A 25226-nucleotide genomic window follows, 5' to 3' on the forward strand; every position below is an offset into this window, starting at 1 on the left:
AAAAAAAAAACAAACGTGGGGGTTTCCTCAAAATTGGATCGCCAGCCAAGGTAAAACAGACAGCTGGGGTCTGATATTCTCAGACTAGGGAGGTCCATGGTTATTGGACTCTCCCCAGCCTAAAAATAGCAGGCCGCAGCCGCCCCAGAAGTGGCGCATCCATTAGATGCGCCAATCCTGGTGCTTCCCTCCAGCTCATCCCGTTGCCCTGATGCGGTGGCAAACTGGGTAATATATGGGGTTAATACCAGATGTGTAATGTCACCTGGCATAAAGCCCTGGGGTTCGTGATGTCAGGCGTCTATCAGATACCCGACATCACCATCACCAACCCAGTCAATAATAAAAAAAAAATAGACAACAAACAGATTTTTATTTGAAAAAACACTCCCCAAAACATTCCCTCTTTCACCAATTTATTAGAAAGAAAAACAAATCCAGGTCTGCTGTAATCCAAGGGGTTCCCATGACGATCCATACCATAGTCAATGTCCCAGTCAATGAAAAACAGAATGTTCCATATTGGCTGGGAGAGCAATGCAGTGACCTGAGCTAACATCAATAGGTCAGCCCAGGTCACTGCAGGGCATGACAAGTGCTGCTGTCAGGAGCTTAGCGAGGTACATTACCTGCGGTGATCGCTGCACTCCTGACAGCAGAGCGGTCACTGAGTTCAATGACCGCCGCCTTCACAACCAAGTATCGCGGGAGCCCATGACGTCACCGCTAGTGACAGTCTCTGGCTGGCAGCGAGAGATGTGACAAGCGGTGGCCATGGAAGACTGTGACAGCGCTGACATCTGGAGGGCAGAACTTAATCACCGCAGGCAAGCCGAGCGGGGTAATGTGTGTGTGTGTGTGTGTGTGTGGTGCAAGGTGGGTGGAGCCGAGCGGGGTAATGTGTGCGGAGTGCGAGGTGGGTGGAGCCGAGCGGGGCCATGTGGCGCTGAGGACGTCCGTGTCGGGGACTGAATGGCTGGGAACAGGTGTGTGAGTGTGTACATGCCGAGTGCAGGAGGGGGCAGAGCCGCGCGGGGAAGTGTCTGCTCCCTGCACACGTAACCAGGGTAAATATCGGGTTACTAAGCAAAGCACTTTGCTTGGATATCCGATATTTACCTTGGTTACCAGCTTACGGCAGGCTTCCAGCGATGGCTCCTTGCACACTAGCTGTAAAAAGCCACGCTTTTGGTGATCGAACCGTTCTCGAACATGGCAATACCAATTGTGTGTATTTTTTAATTTTTTAACCCTTTAGTTTTCAATGGGGCAAAAGGGGGGTGATTTGAACTTTAAGTTTTTTGGGTTTTTTTCCAATTTTTTTTTTTTTTATTTTTTATTTTACTAGTACCCCTAGGGGACTATAAGTATCAGCAGTCTGATCGCTCTTCCATATCTGCTGATCACAGCTACACAGCTGTGAACACCAGATATGCTAATCTACTATCTCACACAGCTTTTGGCTGGATGAAACAGGAAGTGAGTCATGTGTGCTACACGAGTCAATCAAAAAAGTAATAGTTCTGGCACACTAAGAAGAATGAGGACATGAAATTTTTTTTTTCTTGAATGCAGAATCAATTTTATTAGTGCCAAAAACAAGACTAATTCATCCAACGTTTCGACCGTCTTAGTCGTTATTAAGGATAGAATTATCTATATCTTAATGGGAGAGTGTACGTTCAATAGAAAATGGTCATCACCATTAGGTATGAGAGATCAGGAGGTTACGATCCTATGTCTCTTGCACTGGTCTATGGTAGCGAGCAAAACCAAGCTGGAGGCAATCTATGGTTATAGTTGTTTCTGGAATAATGCGTAATAATTGATAGTAGAAAAAGGGGAAATAATAGGATTCCCTCACTGAGTAGTTCTCAGTTACCTCCAAGATATGCATATGCTCTTGTACTGGTCTATGGTAACTGAAAAACAGAGTTGAAGGCAATCTATAATCGTAGTTGTGTCTGGAATACAGTGTAATAATTGATAGCAGAACAATAAGATTCCCTCACTGACTGGTTCTCAGCCCATAGCTGCCAATAAGTCCTAGATTAATCATGTCAGGCGTCTATGAGACACCCTCCATGATTAATCTGTAAGTTACAGTAAATAAACACACACCCGAAAAATCCTTTATTAGAAATAAAAAACACAAACACATTCCCTCATTACCAATTTATTACCCACAACAAAGCCCTCCATATCCTGCGTACTCCACAGTCCTCCAGCGTCGCGTCCAGCTCTGCTGCATGCAGGTGACAGGAGCAGCAGAAGACACAGCCGCTCCTGTCACCTGCACGCAGCTAATGAAGAGAGCCATGTGATCGGCTGAGCTGTCACTGAGGTTACCTGGATCCAGCGGTGGATGCAGCGGTGGCCGCGGGTAACCTCAGTGACAGCTCAGCTGATCGCGCTACTCACCGCCGCTCCGGTCAGCTCCACAATGAGGTGAGTAGCGCGATCAGCTGAGCTGTCACTGAGGTTACCCGCGGCCACCGCTGGATCCACCGCTGGATCCAGGTAACCTCAGTGACAGCTCAGTTGATCGCGCTATTGCCTTCATTAGCTGCGTGGAGGTGACCAGAGCGGCGGTGTCTTCTGCTGCTCCTATCACCTGCATGCAGCAGAGCTGGATGCGACGCTGGAGGACCGTGGATTACGCCGGACATGGAGGGCTTTGTTGTGGGTAATAAATTGGTAATGAGGGAATGTGTTTGTGTTTTTTATTTCTAATAAAGGATTTTTTCATGTGTGTGTGTGTGTGTTTATTTACTGTCACTTACAGATTAATCATGGAGGGTGTCTCATAGACGCCTGACATGATTAATCTAGGACTTATTGGCAGCTATGGGCTCAGCTGATCGCGCTACTCACCTCATTGTGGAGCTGACCGGAGCGGCGGTGAGTAGCGCGATCAGCTGAGCTGTCACTGAGGTTACCCTGCGGCCACCGCTGGATCCAGGTAACCTCAGTGACAGCTCAACCGATCACACGGCTGTCTTCATTAGCTGCGTGGAGGTGACAGGAGCGGCTGTGTCTTCTGCTGCTCCTGTCACCTCATGCAGCAGAGCTGGATGCGACGCTGGAGGACCGTGGATTACGCCGGACATGGAGGGCTTTGTTGTGGGTAATAAATTGGTAATGAGGGAATGTGTTTGTGTTTTTTATTTCTAATAAAGGATTTTTCGGGTGTGTGTTTTTTAACTAATTTACAGATTAATCATTGAGGGTGTCTCGGGGAGACGCCTGACATGATTAATCTAGGACTTAGGGTATGTGCGCACGTTGCTTTTTACCTGCTTTTTACCTGCTTTTTTGCTGCTTTTTCTTCTGCGCTGTTTAATGCCAAAATGGATGTGTTCTTCTATTCAAGCAAAGTCTATGGGAATTTGGGTTTCTTGTTCACACTATGTTGTTCAAAATGCTGCCTTTTTGTGGCAGAACTTTGGTCAAAAACTCAGCTTTGCAGTGCAAAACCCAAATGGCAAAAACAATTGACATGTTGCTTCTTTGAAAAGCTGAGTTTTTGACCAAAGTTCTGCCACAAAAAGGCAGCATTTTGAACAACATAGTGTGAACAAGAAACCCAAATTCCCATAGACTTTGCTTGAATAGAAGAACACATCCATTTTGGCATTAAACAGCGCAGAAGAAAAAGCAGCAAAAAAGCAGGTAAAAAGCAGGTAAAAAGCAACGTGCGCACATACCCTTATTGGCAGCTATGGGCTGCCAATAACTCCTTATTACCCCGATTTGCCAACGCACCAGGGCAAATTGGGAAGAGCCGGGTACAGTCCCAGATCTGTCGCTTCTAATGTATGCGGCAATTCTGGGCGTCTGCTGGCTGATATTGTTAGGCTGGGGGGCTCCCCATAACGTGGGGCTCCCCATGCTGAGAATACCAGCCTTTAGCCGTATGGCTTTATCTGGCTGGTATTAAAATAGGGGGGGGACCGCACGCCGGATTTTTTAATTATTTATTTACACGGCACACAGACAGAGCCGCGCGGCATTAAATGAAGTCGGGTGAAGTTCACCTGCTTTTTTGACACGTCCCCAACGACCAGCTAGTCGCTCTGCAGGTCCGGATCGCTGTTAGATCGTTGGCCAGGTCTGCCTGTTTGACAGCTCACCAGAGACTTTGTAGCGATCCCGGCTAGGTTGAGATCGCAGGTTGGATCGCTAGAAAGTCTCAGTGTGTAAACCCAGCTATACTTTCCTTAATCTGATTTTATGCACCAACCTTTTGTGTGGCACCGTATGAAACCCCCTCAAAGTGCAGACAGACAACATCCTTACCTTGGTCTAGTCTGGAACTTACCTCCTCATACAATCTGATCAGATTAGTTTGACAGGACCGGTCCACATTGATGTCTTCTTGAAATACTCCAGGATTTTACCCACAAGTAGTTTAAACTTACCGACCTAGAATTTTCCGGCTCAGATTGTGTGTGCCCCCATCCCCCCCCCTTTTTTTTTTTTTTTCTTTTTTTATATATAAAATAATGACATATTTCCTATGCGCCAGTGCTGTGGTACAGTTCCTGTTATTATGGAGTTTGTGAAGATTATTATTAATAATTATTATTAAATATGTGGTCTGTTTATCACCATATTTAGTTCCTGCAGTACTGGGGGGTATGTATGCCATCCGGGCCTGGAAATTTGTGTACTTTAGTGATTTTGAGGTGGTGCCGAACTTCCTGCTCAGTTAATCAGGTGACGCCTAATCATCTCATCGGACATGGGATTTTCTTGTGTAAATACTGTAGTGAAAAAGGCATTTAATGGATTAGCCTTTCCCTCATCCTCCTCCACTATTTCACCCAGACTATTTTGGGGGGGGGCCAGCACTATAATTTTTGAGTTTCTTACTGTTTCTTTCTATGGCAATGGGTATCTCCATCTCAATCTTTGCTGTCTTAATTTGCTTTTTACACAATTTATCTAATTTTCTATTTATTTTCTATTTATTTAATGCCTCATCACTACCCACTTGGTTTAATTCTCTAAACATTTTCTTCGTGTCATTTATTGTGCCCCTTACAGATCTATTTAGTCATTGTGGTTTCTTCCTATTTCTAGCTTATTTATTCCCATAGGGTATATACAGGTCCCATTATTTGTATGGTTGTTACTCAACAAACTGTAGCCCTGTAAATTAACAGCCCATTCATATCTCTCATCCAGCCATGTCTCCATTAACTCAATATTATCATAATTCTCTTCCAATGTGATCAATTCCAATTCCTCCATCTTGTTGGTGAGGTTTCTGGCATTAGTGTACATACAAGTTAAGTATTGTGCTGTACCTCTAGTCCTCCCTAGTGTATTTACTGTTCTAACCTATTCCCCCATGCTACCTCCACTTTCATTACTTAGGCCCAGGTCACTATTGATACTTTACCCTCCTGTGCTGTAATTGCCGCCCTCAGTACCTAATTTAAACTTTCCTCTAAACTTCTAGCCATTCTTTCCTCCCCATTGAGGTGCAGCCCAGTGGATGAAATTTATTACATTTTCATGTACCATATTGTACTGTGGATTTTCCGCCTTCATAACTGCTGCGACTGCAGGTAGGTAGGGTATTCTCTTTAGGCCCCTTTACACACTGAGACTTTCAGCAATCCCACCAGCGATCCCAACCTGGCCGGGATCGCTACAAAGTCTCTGGTGAGTCTCTGGTGAGTCTCTGGTGAGTCTCTGGTGAGTCTCTGGTGAGCTGTCAAACAGGCAAACCTGGCCAACGACGCAACAGCGATCCGGACCTGCAGAACGACCTAGCTAGTCAAACACTGGAAACGAGTGATGTGTCACAATATCTGTCAATCACTAGTCTCTGTCAGTCGGTCTCTCCCTCTCGGTCTCTATTCTCTCTCTGTCGGTCCGTCACTATATCTGTCCCTCTCTCACAGTCTGTCGGTCATTTTCCCCTCCTCTCTCATACTCACCAATCCCCGATGCGGCGCTGCATGGCATTCACACTGCTGCGGCGGCTTTTACTATTTTGAAAAAGCCGGCCGCTCATTAAACAATTTCGTATTCCCTACTTTCCCTGCCCACAGGCGCCTATGATTGGTTGCAGTGAGACACGCCCCCACGCTGAGTGACAGGTGTCTCACTGCACCCAATCACAGCAGCTGGTGGGCGTGTCACTATGGAGTATAGAAATAAATAAATAATTAAAAAAACCGGCGTGGGGTTCCCCCCAAATTTAATACCAGCCAGATAAAGCCATACGGCTGAAGGCTGGTATTCTCAGGATGGGGAGCGCCACGTTATGGGGAGCCCCCCAGCCTAACAATATCAGTCAGCAGCCGCCCAGAAATGCCGCATACATTAGATGCGACAGTTCTGGGACTGTACCCGGTTCTTCCCGATTTGCCCTGGTGCCTTGGCAAATCGGGGTAATAAGGAGTTATTGGCAGCCCATAGCTGCCAATAAGTCCTAGATTAATCATGGCAGGCGTCTCCCCGAGAAACCTTCCATGATTAATCTGTAAATTACAGTAAATAAACACACACACCCGAAAAAATCATTTATTAGAAATAAAAAACACAAACACATTCCCTCATCACCAATTTAATCAGCCCCAAAAAGCCCTCCTTGTCCGGCGTAATCCACGGACCTCCAGCGTCGCTTCCAGCTGTGCTGCATGGAGGTGACAGGAGCAGCAGAAGACACCGCCGCTCCTGTCACCTCCACGCAGCTAATGAAGACAGCCGCGTGATCAGCTGTGCTGTCACTGAGGTTACCCGCTGTCACTGGATCCAGCGGTGGATGCAGCGGTGGCCGCGGGTAACCTCAGTGACCGCGCTACTCACCTCAGTTGCTGCGTGGAGCTGACCGGAATGGCGATGAGTAGCGCGATCAGCTGAGCTGTCACTGAGGTTACCCGCGGCCACCGCTGCATCCACCGCTGCATCCAGTGACAGCGGGTAACCTCAGTGACAGCTCAGCCGATCGCACGGCTGTCTTCATTAGCTGCGTGGAGGTGACAGGAGCAGCGGTGTCTTCTGCTGCTCCTGTCACCTCCATGCAGCTGAGCTGGATGCGACGCTGGAGGTCCGTGGATTACGCCGGACAAGGAGGGCTTTTTGGGGCTGAGTAAATTGGTGATGAGGGAATTTTTGTGTTTTTTATTTCTAATAAAGGATTTTTTCGGCTGTGTGTGTTTATTTACTGTAATTTACAGATTAATCATGGAAGGTGTCTCGGGGAGACGCCTGACATGATTAATCTAGGACTTATTGGCAGCTATGGGCTGCCAATAACTCCTTATTACCCCGATTTGCCAACGCACCAGGGCAAATCGGGAAGAGCCGGGTACAGTACCAGAACTGTCGCATATAATGTATGCGGCAATTCTGGGTGGCTGCTGACTGATATTGTTAGGCTGGGGGGCTCCCCATAACGTGGGGCTCCCCATCCTGAGGATACCAGCCTTTAGCCGTATGGCTTTATCTGGCTGGTATTAAATTTGAGGGGAACCGCACGCCGTTTTTTTTAATTATTTATTTCTATACTCCATAGTGACATGCCCACCGGCTGCTGTGATTGGGTGCAGTGAGACACCTGTCACTCAGCGTGGGGGCGTGTCTCACTGCAACCAATCATAGGCGCCTGTGGGCGGGGAAAGTAGGGAATACGAAATTGTTTAATGAGCGGCCGGCTTTTTCAAAATAGTAAAAGCCGCCGCAGCAGTGAGAAAGCCGTGCAGCGCCACATCGGGGATCGGTGAGTATGAGAGAGGAGGGGAAAAGGACCGACGGACTGTGAGAGAGGGACAGAGATAGTGACGGACCGACAGAGAGAGAATAGAGACCGAGAGGGAGAGACCGACTGACAGAGAATAGTGATTGACAGATATTGTGACACATCACTCGTTTCCAGTGTTTTAAGTCCCCTTTACACACTGAGACTTTGCTGCACAGCGGGAAACAAAGGACCAAAGAATGGTCCTGAACGATTTGTAGCGATCAGCAACTTCACAGCAGGGGCCAGGTCGCTGATGTGTTTCACACACTGCAATGTCGCTGGGGAGGTCGCTATTACGTCACAAAACCGGTGACGTTACAGCGATGTCGTTTGCGATGTTGCAGTGTGTAAACTCACCTTTAAACCCCTTCACGCCTATTGATACGTCCTTGGCTGTATCTGTCCTATTACCACAACATGTGAGACTAACAGGCATACGCATTTTAACCCCTTAGATTGCACGGTCGCGATCTAATGTGCTCTGACTAGGATCGTGCTCTTCCCCACTGCCATCGGCGGCCCCGTGAAAGGATCACAGGGCGCCAATGGGTTGTCGTGGCAGCAAAGGAACAGATGATGAAGCCTGCCAGGACTCAGCGGCAGCACTCCTAGGAACACAGCATTTCTGCTGATTAGAGCGATGCTGAAGCACAGTTATGATCAGACGTGATCAGACAGTCCAATCTTAAAGTGCCCAGGTGGGGGGGGGGGGGGCTAGTAAAATCATTTAAAAGAAAAAAAAAAAGTTTTAAAAAAGTATTAAAAATAAAAGTTCTAATCACCCCCCATTTGCCCCATTGAAAATAAAACAATAATAAAAATACACATTTGGTATCGTCGAGTTCAGAAATGCACAATCAAAATTTAAAATCAATGAATCTGATCAGTACACTACTTAGCAGGGAAAAAAAAAATTTCAAACCCCCAAATTACATTTTTTTGGCTGTTGCAACATTGGATTAAAATGCAATAAGAGGCGATTAAAACTATGCATGTACACAAAAATTGTACAATTAACGCCAGCTCAAGATGCAAAAAATAATCCATTACTGAGGTCCAGATCTTGAAAAATGAGAGCGCTAGAGGTCTTGGAATATGACACCAAAAGTGCAATTATTAATTTTTCTTATATAATATATATATATATACAAACTTCTGAATTATTTTTTTTTTTACCACTTACATAGAAGTAATAGGATACATGTTTGGTACCATGTTTCTTTCCCTGAAAATAAGCCCTAGCCCTACAATAAGACCTAGTGGGAATTTTCAGTGCAAGGCTTAAATATAATAAACTATGCCCTAGTCATGGTTCAATAATAAAGTGTCCATGCAGCTAAAAAAGTTAAAGAATACTGCAGGCCACTTCATTAGACAGCGGACACCCCCAAAAGAGAGAAGAAAGAAGACTGCATTCATACTCAGATGCCAAATGGGAGGACCTGCAGTAGAACGCACATATCAGATCTTGCACACACACACCACATCCAGTGATACCTATTGCTTTGGCTGGCATTGGAACCTGGGATACAATGCAATGGAGAGTGAAGCTCTTCGGTTGAACACATCGATGCTTTCCACTGCAGGTCCTCGCGCTCCACTGCACTGCGTCCCAGGTTCACCAGCTGGAAATAATAGGTATCACCGGATGTGGTTAGTGTGCAATCTGATGTGTGTGAGTGTCGGCCAGAAGCAAAGGAGGATAGCGAGGAGCATATCTGCTGGGAACGCCCACCGAAGATCGCAGGACCTGGGAGCGACGCAGACGTCCAGGGTCCGGCAAGTACCATATTTTTTGGACTATAAGACGCACCCTGGTTTTAGAGGAGGAAAATGGGAAATAAAATTTTAAGCAAAAAATGTGGTCATGACACATTGTTATGGGTCGAAGATCTGCTTTTGACGCTGCTATGGGGGGGTAATCTCCCCAAATTCTTTAACTCAGGTACCCCATCCTAGTAATGATACTCCTGCCTTGTATATATATATATGTCCCTCATCCTCCTATAGCCTACATCCTGCTATATACTGCCATCCTGCTACATACTACCATCCTGGTATGTGCTGCCATCCTGCTATATACCCCATCCTGGCATATGGCCGCATCCTGCTATATACCCTATCTTGGTGTATGGCCGCATCCTGCTATATACCCCATCCTGGCATATGGCCGAATCCTGGTATATACCCCCATCCTGGTATATACCCCCATCCTGCTATATACTCCCATCCTGCTATATACCCCCATCCTGCTATATGCCGTCATACTGCTATATATCCCTATCCTGCTATATACCCCCACCCTGCTATATAATCCCATCCTGCTCATAATATACCCCCATCCTGGTATATGCCATCATCCTGCTATATACCCCTATCCTGCTACATGGCCGCATCCTGTGGCACACAAAAAAAAATGAACGTTTATACTCACCTTTCCTCGCTCCACGCAGCATCGCTCCTCCTCCCGTCTGTACCAGCAACAGTGGCACTTAACTGTGTGGAGCCGGCCACGCTCCCTGTAGCATTGCGATGTCCTCTTGCCTGTGCCAGCCGCGGCTGCGTGTGGACACGTGCGCACAGCAATGACGTCATCCCTGTGAGCACCGCTAGTCTCCACACACAGCCGCGGCCGGCAGACAGGAGGAGATTGCGGTGCTGCAGGGATCGTTGTCGGTGAGTGTACTAATTCACTGCACCCCGCGCTGATGATGATGCGTGGGGGGGCAGTGAATACAGCCGCATATGATCACGCCAGGCTGTAGTTGCCAGGGGTGATCATGCGGGCCGGCTGTTTACTATGCGCGTACTCCCCGCCCATCATCCCGTCCACCTTTCAGCGCCGGCTTCAGCGCTGAGAGATGGGCGGGAGGATGGGCGTGGATATGAAATGAGCGGGCCCACGTGGTCACGGCAGGCTGCTGCAGCCTGCTCATGCCCCCGATGACCCGCTCCACCGCAGCACCCTCATTCCCCTACATTCAGACTATAAGACGTACTCCCCACTTTCCCCCAACATTTGGGGGAAGAAAAGTGCGTCTTATAGTCCGAAAAATACGGTATGATTCTCCTGGGAATGGGGGTGGTTAAAATCACCTCCAAGCTGTGTTTTCCCAGAATAACCCCTACCCTGAAAATAAGCCCTAGTGCATTTTCCGGGGCCAAAAATACCGTAAGACAGTGCCTTATTTTCGGGGAAAAAACGTATCTGCAAACTTGTACTGACCTGGGCAGGTTAGTCTTACCATATAGTGAACATGGTAAAAAAAAAAAATCATGCAGTTGCACCTATTTGAAATTTCACAGCACAATTTGTTTCCTGTTTTTCCAGTACAATATGGGGCAGAATGAATAGTGTCGTTCAAAAGTACAACTCGTCTCGCAAAAAACAAGCCCTCATATGGCTGTATTGACAGAAAAATAAAAAAGGTATGGCTCTTGGAAGAAAGGAAAAAAATAAAAACAAAAACTGTAAAATAGCCCTGGGGTGAAGGTGTTAAACATTCCTCTACCCTCCTAGCCATTATTTCCTTCCCATTGAGCTGCAGCCCAGTGAATGACATTTATTACATTTTAATTTACTATGCTAGTACCATGATATACAGTGGATTTTCTACCTTCATAACTGTTGTGACTGTAGGTAGGTGTTATCTTTAAAATGTATGGCCCACATTTATGATTGTAGATTTTGTCACTAAGTATATTTAGGTATTTATGCAGTTTTCATTAATTATCTAAACAAATCAACTCAATCATTGTTTCCATATCAGACACTTTTTTTCCTACATTACTTTAGTGCTAATTGGTAAAGTTTAATTGATTCTTTTACATTTTAGAATGTATGTTGCATATGCTTTGTATTTGGGAAATAATGGCTTCATTAATTTCCTATATCATATACTGTAGTATTAGTAACTAGCAATACAATCGTGGTTGCCTGGACCTGTGATAGTCACAACAAATATCAAAAAGATGTATATTGAATTTCTGAATGTAACACCGCAGATCATCGTCTGTGCTGTCACTTCAGTTCACGAGAACGTGGGGGACAGATACACTAATCAAATGGATAGTTAAACACTAGTGCAATGTGTCCATCAAGGTTTAGTTAATATGATGAAGAATTATTGGCTGCAGAAAATTGCATTACTTCCACAGCAAATATTGTCTATGATATTTTGCTGGGCTTAGAGAGATAATTAAAGAAGCAGCTGTAGGAATGTTTTGTATGGAAAGCAGCATATGGATTTCGCTTTATTTTACAGCACATCTGAAGAGATAACTCTGAAAGCCAGTGTGAAGTTATCTGCTATGGTGCACTGTATCTGCAGCATTCAATGTAAATGTTGAGGGAGAACGAGTTTGGTAGAATCTCAACTTCTCCCCTTATAATAGATTATAAGGAAAGCAGTTTTGTGGCATGCTTACTTCAACTGTATATGCTGATGATGGTAGGAGTTCAAGGACACTAGTGGCCACCCTGAGAGTCAACATCCGTAATATCCATCCCTTGGTTGTATTTAGCAAGTAGCTGTACAGTAAGGCTATGTGCACACGGTGCGTTTTTCTCGGCGTTTTTGCGCGTTTTTCGGGTGCGTTTTTGGCCTCAAAACTGCATGACTTTGCTTCCCCAGCAAAGTCTATGAGTTTTCATTTTTGCTGTCCCCACACAGCGTTTTTTTTCAGCTGCGTTTTTGTGGTGACCACAAAAACGCAGCATGTCAATTATTCCCGCGTTTTTCACTGCGCTTTTCATCCATTGAGTTCAATGGGATGTTGAAAGACGCAATGAGAAACGCAAATAGCTGCGTTTTGGTGCGTTTCTAAGACCAAAAACGCAGCTATAAGCGCAGGAGGTGGGTAGTAAAGTGACGTGTACAGGAAGAGGATTCCTTCTGTCAGTATAGACAGAAGCATGAATCCTCCCGGTACCGTCACCGCCGCGTCCATCTCCCGTCCTGTGCATGTATGCTGCTGTGCGGCGCCATGTACAGGCAGGAGGTGGAAGCGGCAGCGAAAACAAAAGTTAACAGTAGAATAAAAAAAAAAAAAGTTATACTCACCTGTCTGCAGCCTCGCGGTGCCATGCCCGCTCCCAGCTCCTGTCACGGTATCGCCGCTCCCGCTCCGGCTGTGTGCAGTCTCCCCGGGGCAGGACCTTGCTTGCAGGACCTGGCGATGGATCACCTGATGCAGTCACCTGACGCATCAGCTGATCGAGTCTCGGGCTGACGCGGGCGCCCGGCCGGTATCAGCGGATGCGTCAGGAGACTTCATCCCTGATTACCGGCAGCTGCTGCAGCGATCGGACAGGATCAGACTCCCGCCCCATCGCTCCGGGAGCTGCCGGTAATCAGTACATAAGTGAGTATTATTTTTTTTTTTTTTCTACTGATGCATCAGCTGATTGTATAATCGGCTTTTATACAATCAGCTGATGTATGATGTGATTCACGTCCTTGATCCTGACACATCATCTGATCGCTTTGCCTTCCAGCAAACCGATCAGATGATATTGGATCCTGATTGGACGGCGCAGGACCCTGACCCAGGATTACTGCGGAGGGGGGTTTATTTCAATAAAGATGGAGTCACTAATTGTGTTGTGTTTTATTTCTAATAAAAATATTTTTCTGTGTTGTGTTTTTTTTTTATCTTTACTAGAAATTCATGGTGGCCATGTCTAATATTGGCGTGACACCATGAATTTCGGGCTTAGGGCTAGCTGATAATATACAGCTAGCCCTAACTCCATTATTACCTGGCTAGCCACCCGGCATCAGGGCAGCCGGAAGAGTTGGATACAGCGCCAGAAGATGGCGCTTCTATGAAAGCGCCATTTTCTGGGGTGGCTGCGGGACTGCAATTCACAGCGGGGGTGCCCAGAAAGCATGGGCACCCTGCACTGTGGATTCCAATCCCCAGCTGCCTAGTTGTACCCGGCTGGACTCAAAAATGGGGCGAAGCTCACGTCATTTTTTTTTTAAAATTATTTCATGAAATTCATGAAATAATTTAAAAAAAAAAGGGCTTCCCTATATTTTTGGTTCCCAGCCGGGTACAAATAGGCAGCTGGGGGTTGGGGGCAGCCCGTACCTGCCTGCTGTACCCGGCTAGCATACAAAAATATGGCGAAGCCCACGTCATTTTTTTTTTTGGGGGGGGCAAAGAAATCCTGCATACAGTCCTGGAAGGAGGATGCTGAGCCTTGTAGTTCGATAGCTGCTGTCTGCTCTCCTGCATACACTATTGGATGGAGGATGCTGAGCCTTGTAGTTCGACAGCTGATGTCTGCTCTCCTGCATACACTATTGGATCGAGGATGCTGAGCCTTGTAGTTCTGCAGCTGTCTGCTCTTCTGCATACACTAGTGGAGAATGAAGAACACATTGAAGAAGGAAATGACATCAGACCTTTTTTTTTTGTTCACTGATAAAAAACGCATAAGGACGAAGTGAGCAAAAACGCAGCAAAACGCAGCAAAAAAACGCACCAAATCGCGGCAAAACGCGTGCGTTTTTTGCCGCGTTTTTTCGACGCAGGTGCGTTTTTGTGCGTTTTTAGCGGCCAAAAACGCACAAAAACGCAGCGTCAAAAAAACGCAGCGTGTGCACATAGCCTAAGTAAGGATATTGTGTTGTCCTTACACACAATTAAAAGCAGGAGAATGGTTGACCTGAGATTAACACACGAGCCAGTTTGTCTTATACAAAATAAATATTTAAAAATGGGGAAAACAATCAACAAAATGTCCAAAGACGTGTTACATTGTATTACTCCAGCTATTATGCCATTCCACTCCGTAATACTTCATATGTCCACGTCTCAGCTGGCCATCTTCTGGAGAAGGTCAGTGAAGCTGTGTGCACAGGTGCATAGTACAGACACACTGACCACCATGGCTTTCAGTGCAACAGGAGATGGGTACAGTGCAGCAGCCTCCTTCGTTGCTAGTACTACTTCCTTAAGTGCCTGGCACAGGGCACCTCCTTCACCGGTAAGCCTAGCCTGACTTTGGTTGCAACTAAGGAGTCGGCCAAGTGTGTCCCCAATAAACACTAGCTTGTGCGCAGCAATCACCAACTGTTTTCCATGTCCTACAAAGACACGAGGAGGTTGAGAACTTGCACTCCCAAGGAAGGTGTTTACACAAGATTGAAGAGTCTGTAGATGTCCATGGCTTTGTGATGCATAAAAACGAAGTAAATGCCGATCCTCTTCACATGCTTCTGGGCTGGTGTCAATCTTGGAAAGAATAAAAAATATGTTTAGTACTTGTAAAAAGGTAAGAATATGTAAGCGGCAGCAGATAAACTGGCCAGTTCCACAACTAATCACGCCAACATCTGCAATATGTTACAATTAAAGAAGCACTCCCTTGAAATGTATTTATTTTTTAATAAATCTGTGTACTGCAGTTAAAGGGGTTATCCGGCTTCTTTGACTTTTTTTTTTTATTTCCCTATTGGGCTACATTGGGGCAGGTAAGTAGATAGAGACCACTTACCTGCCCTGCTGTCAGCCCCTCTCCCTCGGCTCAGAGCGGTCATGTGACCGCTCCTGCCGCGATTTTGCTGCTTCCGGTCATTTCATGTCAACATGGGCAGGGCCATGTTGACATGCAAATGTGGAACAGCATGTTGCCGCCCTGCTGGGCTGTACAGTACGAGGAGTCCCCGCCCCCTTCCCTGCACCCTCCCACACATTCCCCGCACCTCTTTTACACTCCAGTAACCTCCCCCTGCACTGCTGTGGGGTCCGTGACCTGGGGGCGGGGCCTGGCGGCGGCTGCCGTGGTGTCAGCGCCAGCACCGGGCCCCCTGCTCAGGATCACACATTCAAATGTACCGACATCACAGATCACAGATGCCGGTACATTTGAAAGTGCTGATGAGAAGCAGCACAGCGCTGCTTCTCATCACTGTCCCTCCGGCTGTCTGTGCTCTCTTCAGCACAGCGGTGACGTCACTACTGTGCTGATATGTCCAGAGCACAGACAGCTGGCGAACGTGCAGGAGCGGCGGGGACCGAGGACGGGTGAGTATGTACTCCCTACATGTGTTCCCTATGGGGGGGGGGGGGGTGTGCAGAGCCATATGTGTGCAGAGCCATATGTGTGCGTGTGCGGTGCAGAGCCATATGTGCGCGTGTGCGGTACAGAGCCATATGTGTGCGTGTGCAGAGCCATATGTGTGCGTGTGCGGTACAGAGCCATATGTGTGCGTGTGCGGTACAGAGCCATGCGTGTGCGGTGCAGAGCCATATGTGTGCGGTGCAGAGCCATATGTGTGTGGTGCAGAGCCATATGTGTGCATGTGCGGTGCAGAGCCATATGTGTGCGTGTGCGGTACAGAGCCATATGTGTGCGTGTGCGGTACAGAGCCATATGTGTGCGTGTGCGGTACAGAGCCATATGTGTGCGTGTGCGGTGCAGAGCCCTATGTGTGCGTGTGCGGTACAGAGCCATATGTGTGCGGTGCAGAGCATACGTGTGCGGTGCAGAGCCATATGTGTGCGTGTGCGGTGCAGAGCCCGATGTGGGGCTGTTATTTGCAATGCTGTAGTGATACCAGGTCAGGTGCTGGGGAAGAATACTGACATGGAATGTATGTGCAGGGGGCGGGCAGAGGGCGAGGCTGGACACTGGGGAGGGGCTGGACACTGGGGTGGGTGGTGACAGCTCTGACTGAGGTTTTGCACAGGAAGTGGTCATGTTTGCTGGATCTGAATGTAAACAAGAAGCTGCAGAGAATAAAGGGATAATTCAAGAGTAACAAAAGTTAGAAAACAAAAAATAACAATGTAGGTGTGATTTATATGACAATACAGCACAGATAAACTCAAAAAGTTGTTAAGCTAATGTCGGACAACTCCTTTAAGTCTAGAAATATTTGGACATGGCCGGATCTTTGTGATTTGGGCTCTGTATGATATTATTTTTTTTATTTAAAATGAAATAACTGAGATGTAATTGAAGTGGAGACTTTCAGGGTAAATTAACCCCTTCACCCCTGGCCACTAAAACATCCTAATGACCGGGCCATTTTTTGCAATTCTGACCAGTGTCATTTTGACAGGTTATAACTCAGGAACGCTTCAACGGATCCTGGCGATTCTGAGATAGTTTTTTCGTGACATATTGTACTTCATGTCAGTGGTAAATTTAAACCGATAATTTTTGCGCTTATTTGTGAAAATTTAGGAAATTTTGCAAACATTTTGAAAATTTCGCAATTTTCAAACTTTGAAAATTTATGCCCATAAATCTGAGAGATATGTCACACAAAATAGTTACTAAATAATATTTCCCACTTGTCTACTTTACATCAGCGCAATTTTCGAAACAAATTTTTTTTTTCGTTAGGAAGTTAGAAGGGGTCAAAGGTCATCAGCGATTTCTCATTTTTCCAACAAAATTTAGAAAATATTTTTTTTTAGGGACCACATCACATTTGAAGTGACTTTGAGAGGCCGAGGTGACAGAAAATACCCAAAAGTGACCCCATTCTAAAAACTGCACCCCTCACTCTGCTCAAAACCACATCCAAAAAGTTTATTAACCCTTTAGGTGCTTCACAGGAACCAAAGCAATGTGGAAGGAAAAAATGAAAATTTTACTTTTTAACACAAAAATGTTACTTTAGCCATAAAATTTTCATTTTCACAAGGGAGAAAAGAGAAAGTGCAGCATACAATTTATTGTGCATTTTCTCCTGAGTACGCTGATACCCCATATGTGGTAAAAATCAATTGTTTGGGCGCACAGTGGAGCTCGGAAGGGAAGGCGCGCCATTTGAATTTTTGAACGCAAAATTAGCTGACTCATTAGCGGACGCCATGTCGGGTTTGAAGACCCCTGAGGTGCCTATACAATGGAGCTCCCCCACAAGTGACCCCATTTTGGAAACTAGAGCCCTCAAATAATTTTTCTAGATGTTTGGTGAGCACTTTGAACACCTGGGGGCTTCACAGAAGTTTATAACGTTGAGCCGTGAAAAGAAAAAATTTTTTTTTTACCACAAAACGGTTGCTTCAACTAGGTAGCTTTTTTTTCCACAAGGGTATCAGGAAAAAATGCACCATAAAATGTATTGTGCATTTTCTCCTGAGTACGCAGATACCTCATATGTGGTGGAAATCAAATGTTTGGACACACGGCAGTGCTCGGAAGGCAAGGAGCGCCATTTGAATTTTTGAGTGCAAAATTAGCTGCACTCATTAGCGGACGCCATGTCGGGTTTGAAGACCCCCTGAGGTGCCCAAAACAATGGAGCTCCCCCAAAAGTGACCCCATTTTGGAAACTAGAGCCCTCAAATAATTTTTTCTAGATGTTTGGTGAGCACTTTTAACACCTGGGGGCTTCACAGAAGTTTAGAACGTTGAGCTGTGAAAAGAAAAAAAAAAATTTTTACCACAAAACTGTTGCTTCAACTAGGTAGCTTTTTTTTCACAAGGGTATCAGCAAAAAATTCATTCAAGATACCTCATATGTGGTGGAAAGTAATTGTTTGGGCGCATGGCGGGGCTCAGAAGAGAAGGAGCGCCATTTGACAGCAAAATTGGTTGGAATCATTAGCGGATGCCATGTCACGTTTTGGAGACCCCCTATGGTGCCTAAACAGTGGAGCTCCCCCACAAGTGACCCCATTTTGGAAACTAGACCCCTCAAGGAGTTTATCTAGATGTTTAGCGAGCCCCAAGGGGCTCCACAGAAGATGATAATGTTGAGCCATGAATACAATTTTTTTTTTCACCACAAAACTGTCACTTGAACCAGGTAGCTTTTTTTTCCACAAGGGTATCAGGAAAAAAGCACCATAAAACGTATTGTGAAATTTCTCCTGAGTACGTAGATACCTCATATGTGGTGGAAAGTAATTGTTTGGGCGCATGGTGGGGCTCAGAAGAGAAGGAGCGCCATTTGACAGCAAAATTGGTTGGAATCATTAGCGGACGCCATGTCACGTTTGGAGACCCCCTATGGTGCCTAAACAGTGGAGCTCCCCCACAAATTACCCCATTTCGGAACTAGACCCCTCAAGGAATTTATCTAGATGTTTGGTGAGCCCATTGTACCCTCAGGGGCTCCACAGAAGTTGATAACGTTGAACCGTGAAAATTATTTTTTTTTTAACCACAAAATTTTTGTATCAACCAGGTAGCTTTTTTTTTTACAACGGTACCAGGAAAAAATGTACCATAAAACATATTGTGCAATTTTTCCTGAGTACGTAGATACCTCATATGTGGTGGAAAGTAATTGTTTGGGCGCACGGCGGGGCTCAGAAGAGAAGTAACGCCATTTAACTTTTCAAACGCAGAGACGCGGTGCACTGATCGGCCGCTGCAGGACGCACGGTCGGATGAGATACAAAAAGCGTTGGGGATACGGAAAAAAAAAAGGTCACGCCAAAAATTGAGCAGGGATGCAGATCCGTTATGTGCACCCCTGATCAGCGCTCGGCGGGACGCACAGACGGATGCCATACAAAAAGCGTCGCAAATACGGAAAAAAGTCACGCCAAAAATTGAGCAGGGATGCCGATCCGTTATCTGCATCCCTGATCAGCGCTCGGCGGGACGCACAGATGGATGCCATACAAAAAGCGTCGCGAATACGGAAACAAGTCACGCCAAAAACTGACCACGGATGCAGATCCGTTATCTGCATCCCTGATCAGCGCTTGGCGGGACGCACGGACGGATGAAGTGTAAAAATGGACAGGATACAAGAAAAAAAAAAAAAGTTATACTCACAGTACCAAGAGGACTGACCAGAAGAGCTGCAGAGGAACAAGAAGGCAGTGAGATAGACAGCTTTACAGGAGCAGCAGGCAGAACGTTGGACAGATCAGCAGAAGGACCCAGCGATGGAGGCAGATGTGATCGGGCCAGTGAAGACCTCGGACGACCCGTGAAGGCAGGTAAGAGGACGTCGGGGGGGGGATGGGGAGAGGATGGGGCAGATGGGGGGGTTAGAGGGAGAGCAGAGGGGGCGGAGAAGCAAAGGCAGAAGGAAGGAACGTTGGAAGCAGAATAGAGATGACAGAGGAGGCAAGCAGATCGCGTGGGGAGCAGATCGGGATGCTGGGGGGCAGATCGGGGCGTAGGGGGGCAGATCGGGCCGTAGGGGCGCAGATCGGGGGGGGCACGGGCAGGGGCCTTCACGGGAGCGCGCAGGGGCCTTCACGGGAGCGCGCAGGGGCCATCGCCGGAGCGCAATACTTACCATTGGAGCAGGCGCGGTGATAGCAGAGGCGGCGTCTGCGGCGGCAGCAGCGATGGCGTGGTACCAAAAGTACCAGCCACTCCACGCTGCAGACATGTTGGGGGAGGGTCCCCAGACCAGGACAGGCCTGGGGAGGGCGGCCACCCGCAGATCAGACCGCCCCACTGCACACTGATTGGAGCGATTGCGCGTCATAGCACGATCGCTCCAATCAGTGCTGCAGGGGCTGGGGGCGACATGTTTGAGATCCACCTATGATCTGCTGTAGCTGCTACGGCATCTCATAGCTGGATCTCACAGTATCGCACTAATTCGGGCATTATTTTTGCCGAAATTAGTGCGAACGATGTGGTTGGCGGTTCAGATTTGAACAGCCAATCACATCGATCGCCTATGGGGGGTGGCGATGCCACCCCCCCTGGGGTCAAGCAAAGGTCCCCTGCTGTAAGAAACAGCAGGGGACATCATTTGAAAGCCGTTGCTATGGCCACGGCAATCAAATGAACTTTAGGCAGTAAAATTACGTCCCTGGTCGTTAAGTCACGTTAAAATAGGACGTAATTTTACTGCCCGCGGTCGTGAAGGGGTTAAAGGGGTTGAACACAAATATCCTGTTAAATATTTAGGAATTACAACCATTTTTCTACAAAACCTCCTCATTTTAGAGACTCAAAAGTAACTGGACAAATTTATATTACCATAAATAAAATGTTCATTTTTAATACTTTGTAGAGATTTCCTTGCATGGCCTAAATTTTGGAAGCCGTGGACATCACCAAATGCTGGGTTTCCTCCTTTGTGATGCTTTGCCAGGCCTTTACTGCAGCTGACTCCAGTCGTTGCTTGCTTGTGGCTCTTCATCCTTTAAGTTTTGTCTCGAAATCTTGTCAGCACAGAACGACTGTTCACATCAAGTACAGGTGCTCGGTGCATCGGTCATGGTAGGGCTAATCATTTAAATACACCTACTCACCTACTTGTTCCCGCTATCTCACCCCTCCCCTCTTCTTTGATTGACAGCTGTGGCTTTATAGACCCAGAGAAGGCAAGAGATAGATGGAAAACAAGCAGGTGGGAAGGTGCACTTAAATAATTAGCCCGCCATGATGCAGGAGCGCCTGTACTTGGTTTGATAAGTCGTCCTGTGCTGATAAGAGTGCCTTTTATAACCCTTGAGGTGCTTTTCAGGAAATAATTCAAAGTGGCATGACAGGAAGGAAAACATTTTATTTTTACCAACTAAATGTTGCCAACATCTGAATATATATCACTGGCAGACTCGAAGGCCATTATTTGGCCATAAATTGCCATGGCAACCATCAGAACCACACAATCATTATCTCAAGGTGTCTATGGTTGAAATGAGGGAGCCCCACACTCTTTTAACCATCTAGATGCTGTAGTCACTATTAATAGTAGCACCTAAGGGGTTTAAACGATCATGGTCGGTACCAGCTGTAGTGTACAACTGACAACTGCTGCATTTTCAGATTGTCAGAGGATGTTATTCTCTTATATCTCAGATCATTAAAAAGATGTATTGGTGGTCACTGGCTTGTTAAGCATGTGAAATGCATGCTCTATGGGGTTGAGATCTGATGATTGACTCGGCCATTGTAGAATATTCCACTTCTTTGCCTTAAGAAACTACTGGGTTGCTTTCTCAGTATGTTTTGGGTCTCTGTCCATCTGTACTGTGCAGCGCCATCCAATCAACCTTGCTGTATTTGGTTGAATCTGAGCAGACAGTATAGATCTGTAAACTTCAGAATTCATCCACCTGCTTCTCTCTTCAGTCACATCATTAATCAAAAGTGCCGTTGGAAGTTATGCATGCCCAGCCATCACACTGCCTCCACCATGTTTTACAGAGGATGTGATATGCTTTGGATCATGAGCCGTTCCAGGTCTTCTCCATACTTTCTTCTTTGCATCATTCTGGGAAAGTGGAGCGTCGTTTCATCTGTCCAAATTATGCTTTTCCAGAACTGGGCTGGCTTCTTTATACGTTCTTATTTTAAAAGTCGAATCTGGCCTTTTATGGCTGATTAATGGTTTACACCTTGTAGTGGACTCTCTGTATTTGCTTTCATGAAGTTTTCCCTTTATGGTAAACTTAGATACTGCAATACCTACTTACTGGAGAGAGTTGTTCACTTGGGTGGATTTGTGAAAGGGTTTTTCTTCACGATGGCTGGCCTCGGCGGTGCTGTACCAAGCGCTGTCCCTCAATGCTCTGGCTTCAAGCTCCTCTCTTTGGTGAATTTTTTATGAGTATAATGAGCGGCGGTCAGAAGCGGGAGGCAGCAGAGCCGAAGAAAATAGCGCTGGATACAGGTAAATATAGAAAATCTTTATATTTAAAAGACCCGTGTTTTCTCCGGTACGTGTCATACGTATGTAAACACAGATGTCACACGTGTGGACATTCGTGTGACACATGCGTGACACGTATGACCATAACCATGCATGTGACTTGTACCTGATTAAACACGGATGTCTGAAACCGGCCTAAAGGATTTCTTTTTTTTTTTTTTCTTCATCCTGATGATGGTCTCTTTCTCATCCATTGACTGTATGTTGTGGGTTTACAGCAACAGCTTCCAAATGTAGATGCCACACCTGGAATCTGCTTAACTGATGATGGATTAATGAATGGAGAGCCCATGAACCCCGTTAAAGAGTTTTTGAGATAACTGTCCAATTACTTTTGGTCCCTTGAAAAAGAGGCAGATACATAATATAGAGCTGTAATTCCTAAACCTTAAAGGGTGCTTTACACGCTGCGACATCGCTAGCGATATCGTGCGCCATAGGACCCGCCCCCATCGTTTGTACAACATTTGGTGATCACTGCCGTAGTGAACATTATCGCTACGGCAGCGTCACACGCACATACCTTTTCAGCGACGTCGCTGTGACCGCCGAACAATCCCTCCTTCAAGGGGGAGGTGCGTTCAACGTCACTGAGGCGTCACTAAGCGGCCGCCCAATAGCAGAGGAGGGACGGAGATGAGCGGCCAGAACATGCCGCCCACCTTCTTCCTTCCTCATTGCGCATTGGACGCAGGTAAAGAGATGTTCGTCGTTCCTACATTGTCACACATAGCAATGTGTGATGCTGCAGGAACGACGAACAACCAGCAGCATGCACCACCAACGATATTATGAAAAGATGCGACGTGTCAACGATCAACAATTTTTGATGCTTTTGCGATCGTTGATCGTCGCTCCTTGGTGTCACACGCTGCGATGTTGCTACCGACGCTGCGATGTTGCTAACGACGTGACCCTGACGATATATCGTTAGCGATGTCGCAGCGTGTAAAGCACCCTTTACTCCAATTAGAATGTGATTGCCCTTAAATTAAAGTTGAGGATCTGCCCTTTAAGCCCATATTGATTATACACTGATGAGCAAAGGGTAACAATGTTTTGAACTTTCGACTTTCAGGTTACATATCTCACCATCCATTCTAGCTTCACACGCGAGACTACCCTCATTTAATAGACAAGCATGTTTGCTATCTCATAGGCCTCTGCCACACTCACGTGCCTCCCTACGTGCTTGCCTTTTTTTCACGTACCGGAGACACGGGCCCACGTGGTCCTATGTATTGTTATTGTTTTGGACACACGTAAGTATTCTGGAACGGAACGTGTGTCCATTCTGTACTTATGTGTGTCCGTTTTTTTAAAACGCTGACATGTCCGTGTTGCTCCGGCAGAACGGGTGTCACACGGCCTGCACCCGTACCACACGGATGTAGTGTGGATGCGACTCCGTGTGACACGCGCCGAAGAAAGACACGTGTCAGTGTAAAAATAATAAAAACACATACTCCCCTCCACCATACCTGCAGTCTCTGCCGCGGCTGTCCCCTGCATCCGTCCCCCAGTGAATTTGAACAATGCTTCTTCACTGGGGGCCGGAAGCAGCATCAGCGGGGCGTGGCTTTGACCGGACGCTGTCATTCAGCACCACACACACCGCACCGGATAATGCAGGTAAGGCGGGGCTTTCCGTTCTCCGTGTGTTATTACGTATAATATAGGGAGAACACGTACATGCCATAAACACGGCACACGGGGACAAAACCACCCCTTTAACACGTATGTGACAAGTCACGTAAGTGTGGCAGAGGCCATACATAAATTTGACTTTCAACTATTTAGCATATGATTAGTTATGCAGATACTTGTCATGTCACTGCACTGTTATGATTTTGCTCCTGAAGGTGGAAAAATCTTTTTCCTCTATACTACAAATTACAACCAGTTCTCACATTCCCTAATAGCTCCGTGTGTTATCAGGTAGATTCCCAAGCAAAAGGTCACTGGTTTGAATAGAACAGTAGCAATGAAGGTGAATTCACAAGAAAAGAGAAACAGCATCATCCAGCTCATCAACAGTGATCACTCACCCAAGAAAATTGCTAAACTACATCATGTGAGTGCCATGACAATTGGAAGGTGATGAAATGAAGTCCGTCCATCCATTCAAAAGCCAAGAGGTGGCTGTCCAGGCAAAATATCAAATTCAACAAGTCAGCTCATCACAAGGTCTATTAGTTCTGGCGTTAGAAACACTGCAGGTGGCTAGTTTGCTTTGTGATATAGAGATCACAGATGTCCATGTAAGCACTGTACAACGCATTTATAAATGTCTGGAATGGTGACACAAAAACAGATGAAGACTCAACTTCAATATCATCATGAGAAGAGTTGGTTTAAGTTTGGAAAAAAGTGGACAGTGATAGATTGGAAACTGGTGATTTGGAGCGATGAGACGAGAGTCAATAGAAATTGATGGGTGCAAATGGGTCTGGGAGAAACAAGAGGAAAAAGGGGCTAATGGATTGAGAAATTGAAGGAACTCTCAAGTTCAGTAGGGGATGCCTGTTGCTATGGGGTTGCTTCACAGCCAAAGGGTAATGGATACTTGATCAGGATTGATGGTGGTCTCAATGTTGAGCTATAGGTGAGTATCGTACAAGTTACTGCTTACACTCGAGTACTATGGGTATGAAAAGGATGACAGTGTTTCAGCAGGACAACGATCTGAAAGCGTAAACTGAAATTGGCGAAAAAAATAGAGGAAAGGTGTAAAAAAAAAAATAATAACTGAAAAAATGTAAAAGTATTAATGTTTTGTTTAACCCCTTCACGACCTCGGACGGATCTATCCGTCCAGGATCGTGTCCCGTTAAGCCCCGCCCCCTGCCGCGGGCAGGCGG

At 46.3% G+C, this 25226-nt stretch overlaps 1 protein-coding gene across 2 annotated transcripts in view; it reads right to left on the reverse strand.

The window, feature by feature from the left end:
* Nucleotides 1-14457: 14457 nt before the first annotated feature.
* The window catches only part of EFS (embryonal Fyn-associated substrate), a 44229-nt gene continuing 33460 nt past the window's right edge, over nucleotides 14458-25226 (reverse strand). For both annotated transcript variants that reach the window (XM_075319177.1, XM_075319168.1), the window contains one exon: nucleotides 14458-15004. In XM_075319177.1, the coding sequence (XP_075175292.1) occupies nucleotides 14585-15004 (420 nt within the window). In that variant the 3' untranslated portion in view covers nucleotides 14458-14584. The remainder of the gene's footprint in view (nucleotides 15005-25226) is intronic.

Source organism: Anomaloglossus baeobatrachus, chromosome 1 (genome assembly GCF_048569485.1).
Source record: "Anomaloglossus baeobatrachus isolate aAnoBae1 chromosome 1, aAnoBae1.hap1, whole genome shotgun sequence".
Classification (NCBI taxonomy): domain Eukaryota; kingdom Metazoa; phylum Chordata; class Amphibia; order Anura; family Aromobatidae; genus Anomaloglossus; species Anomaloglossus baeobatrachus.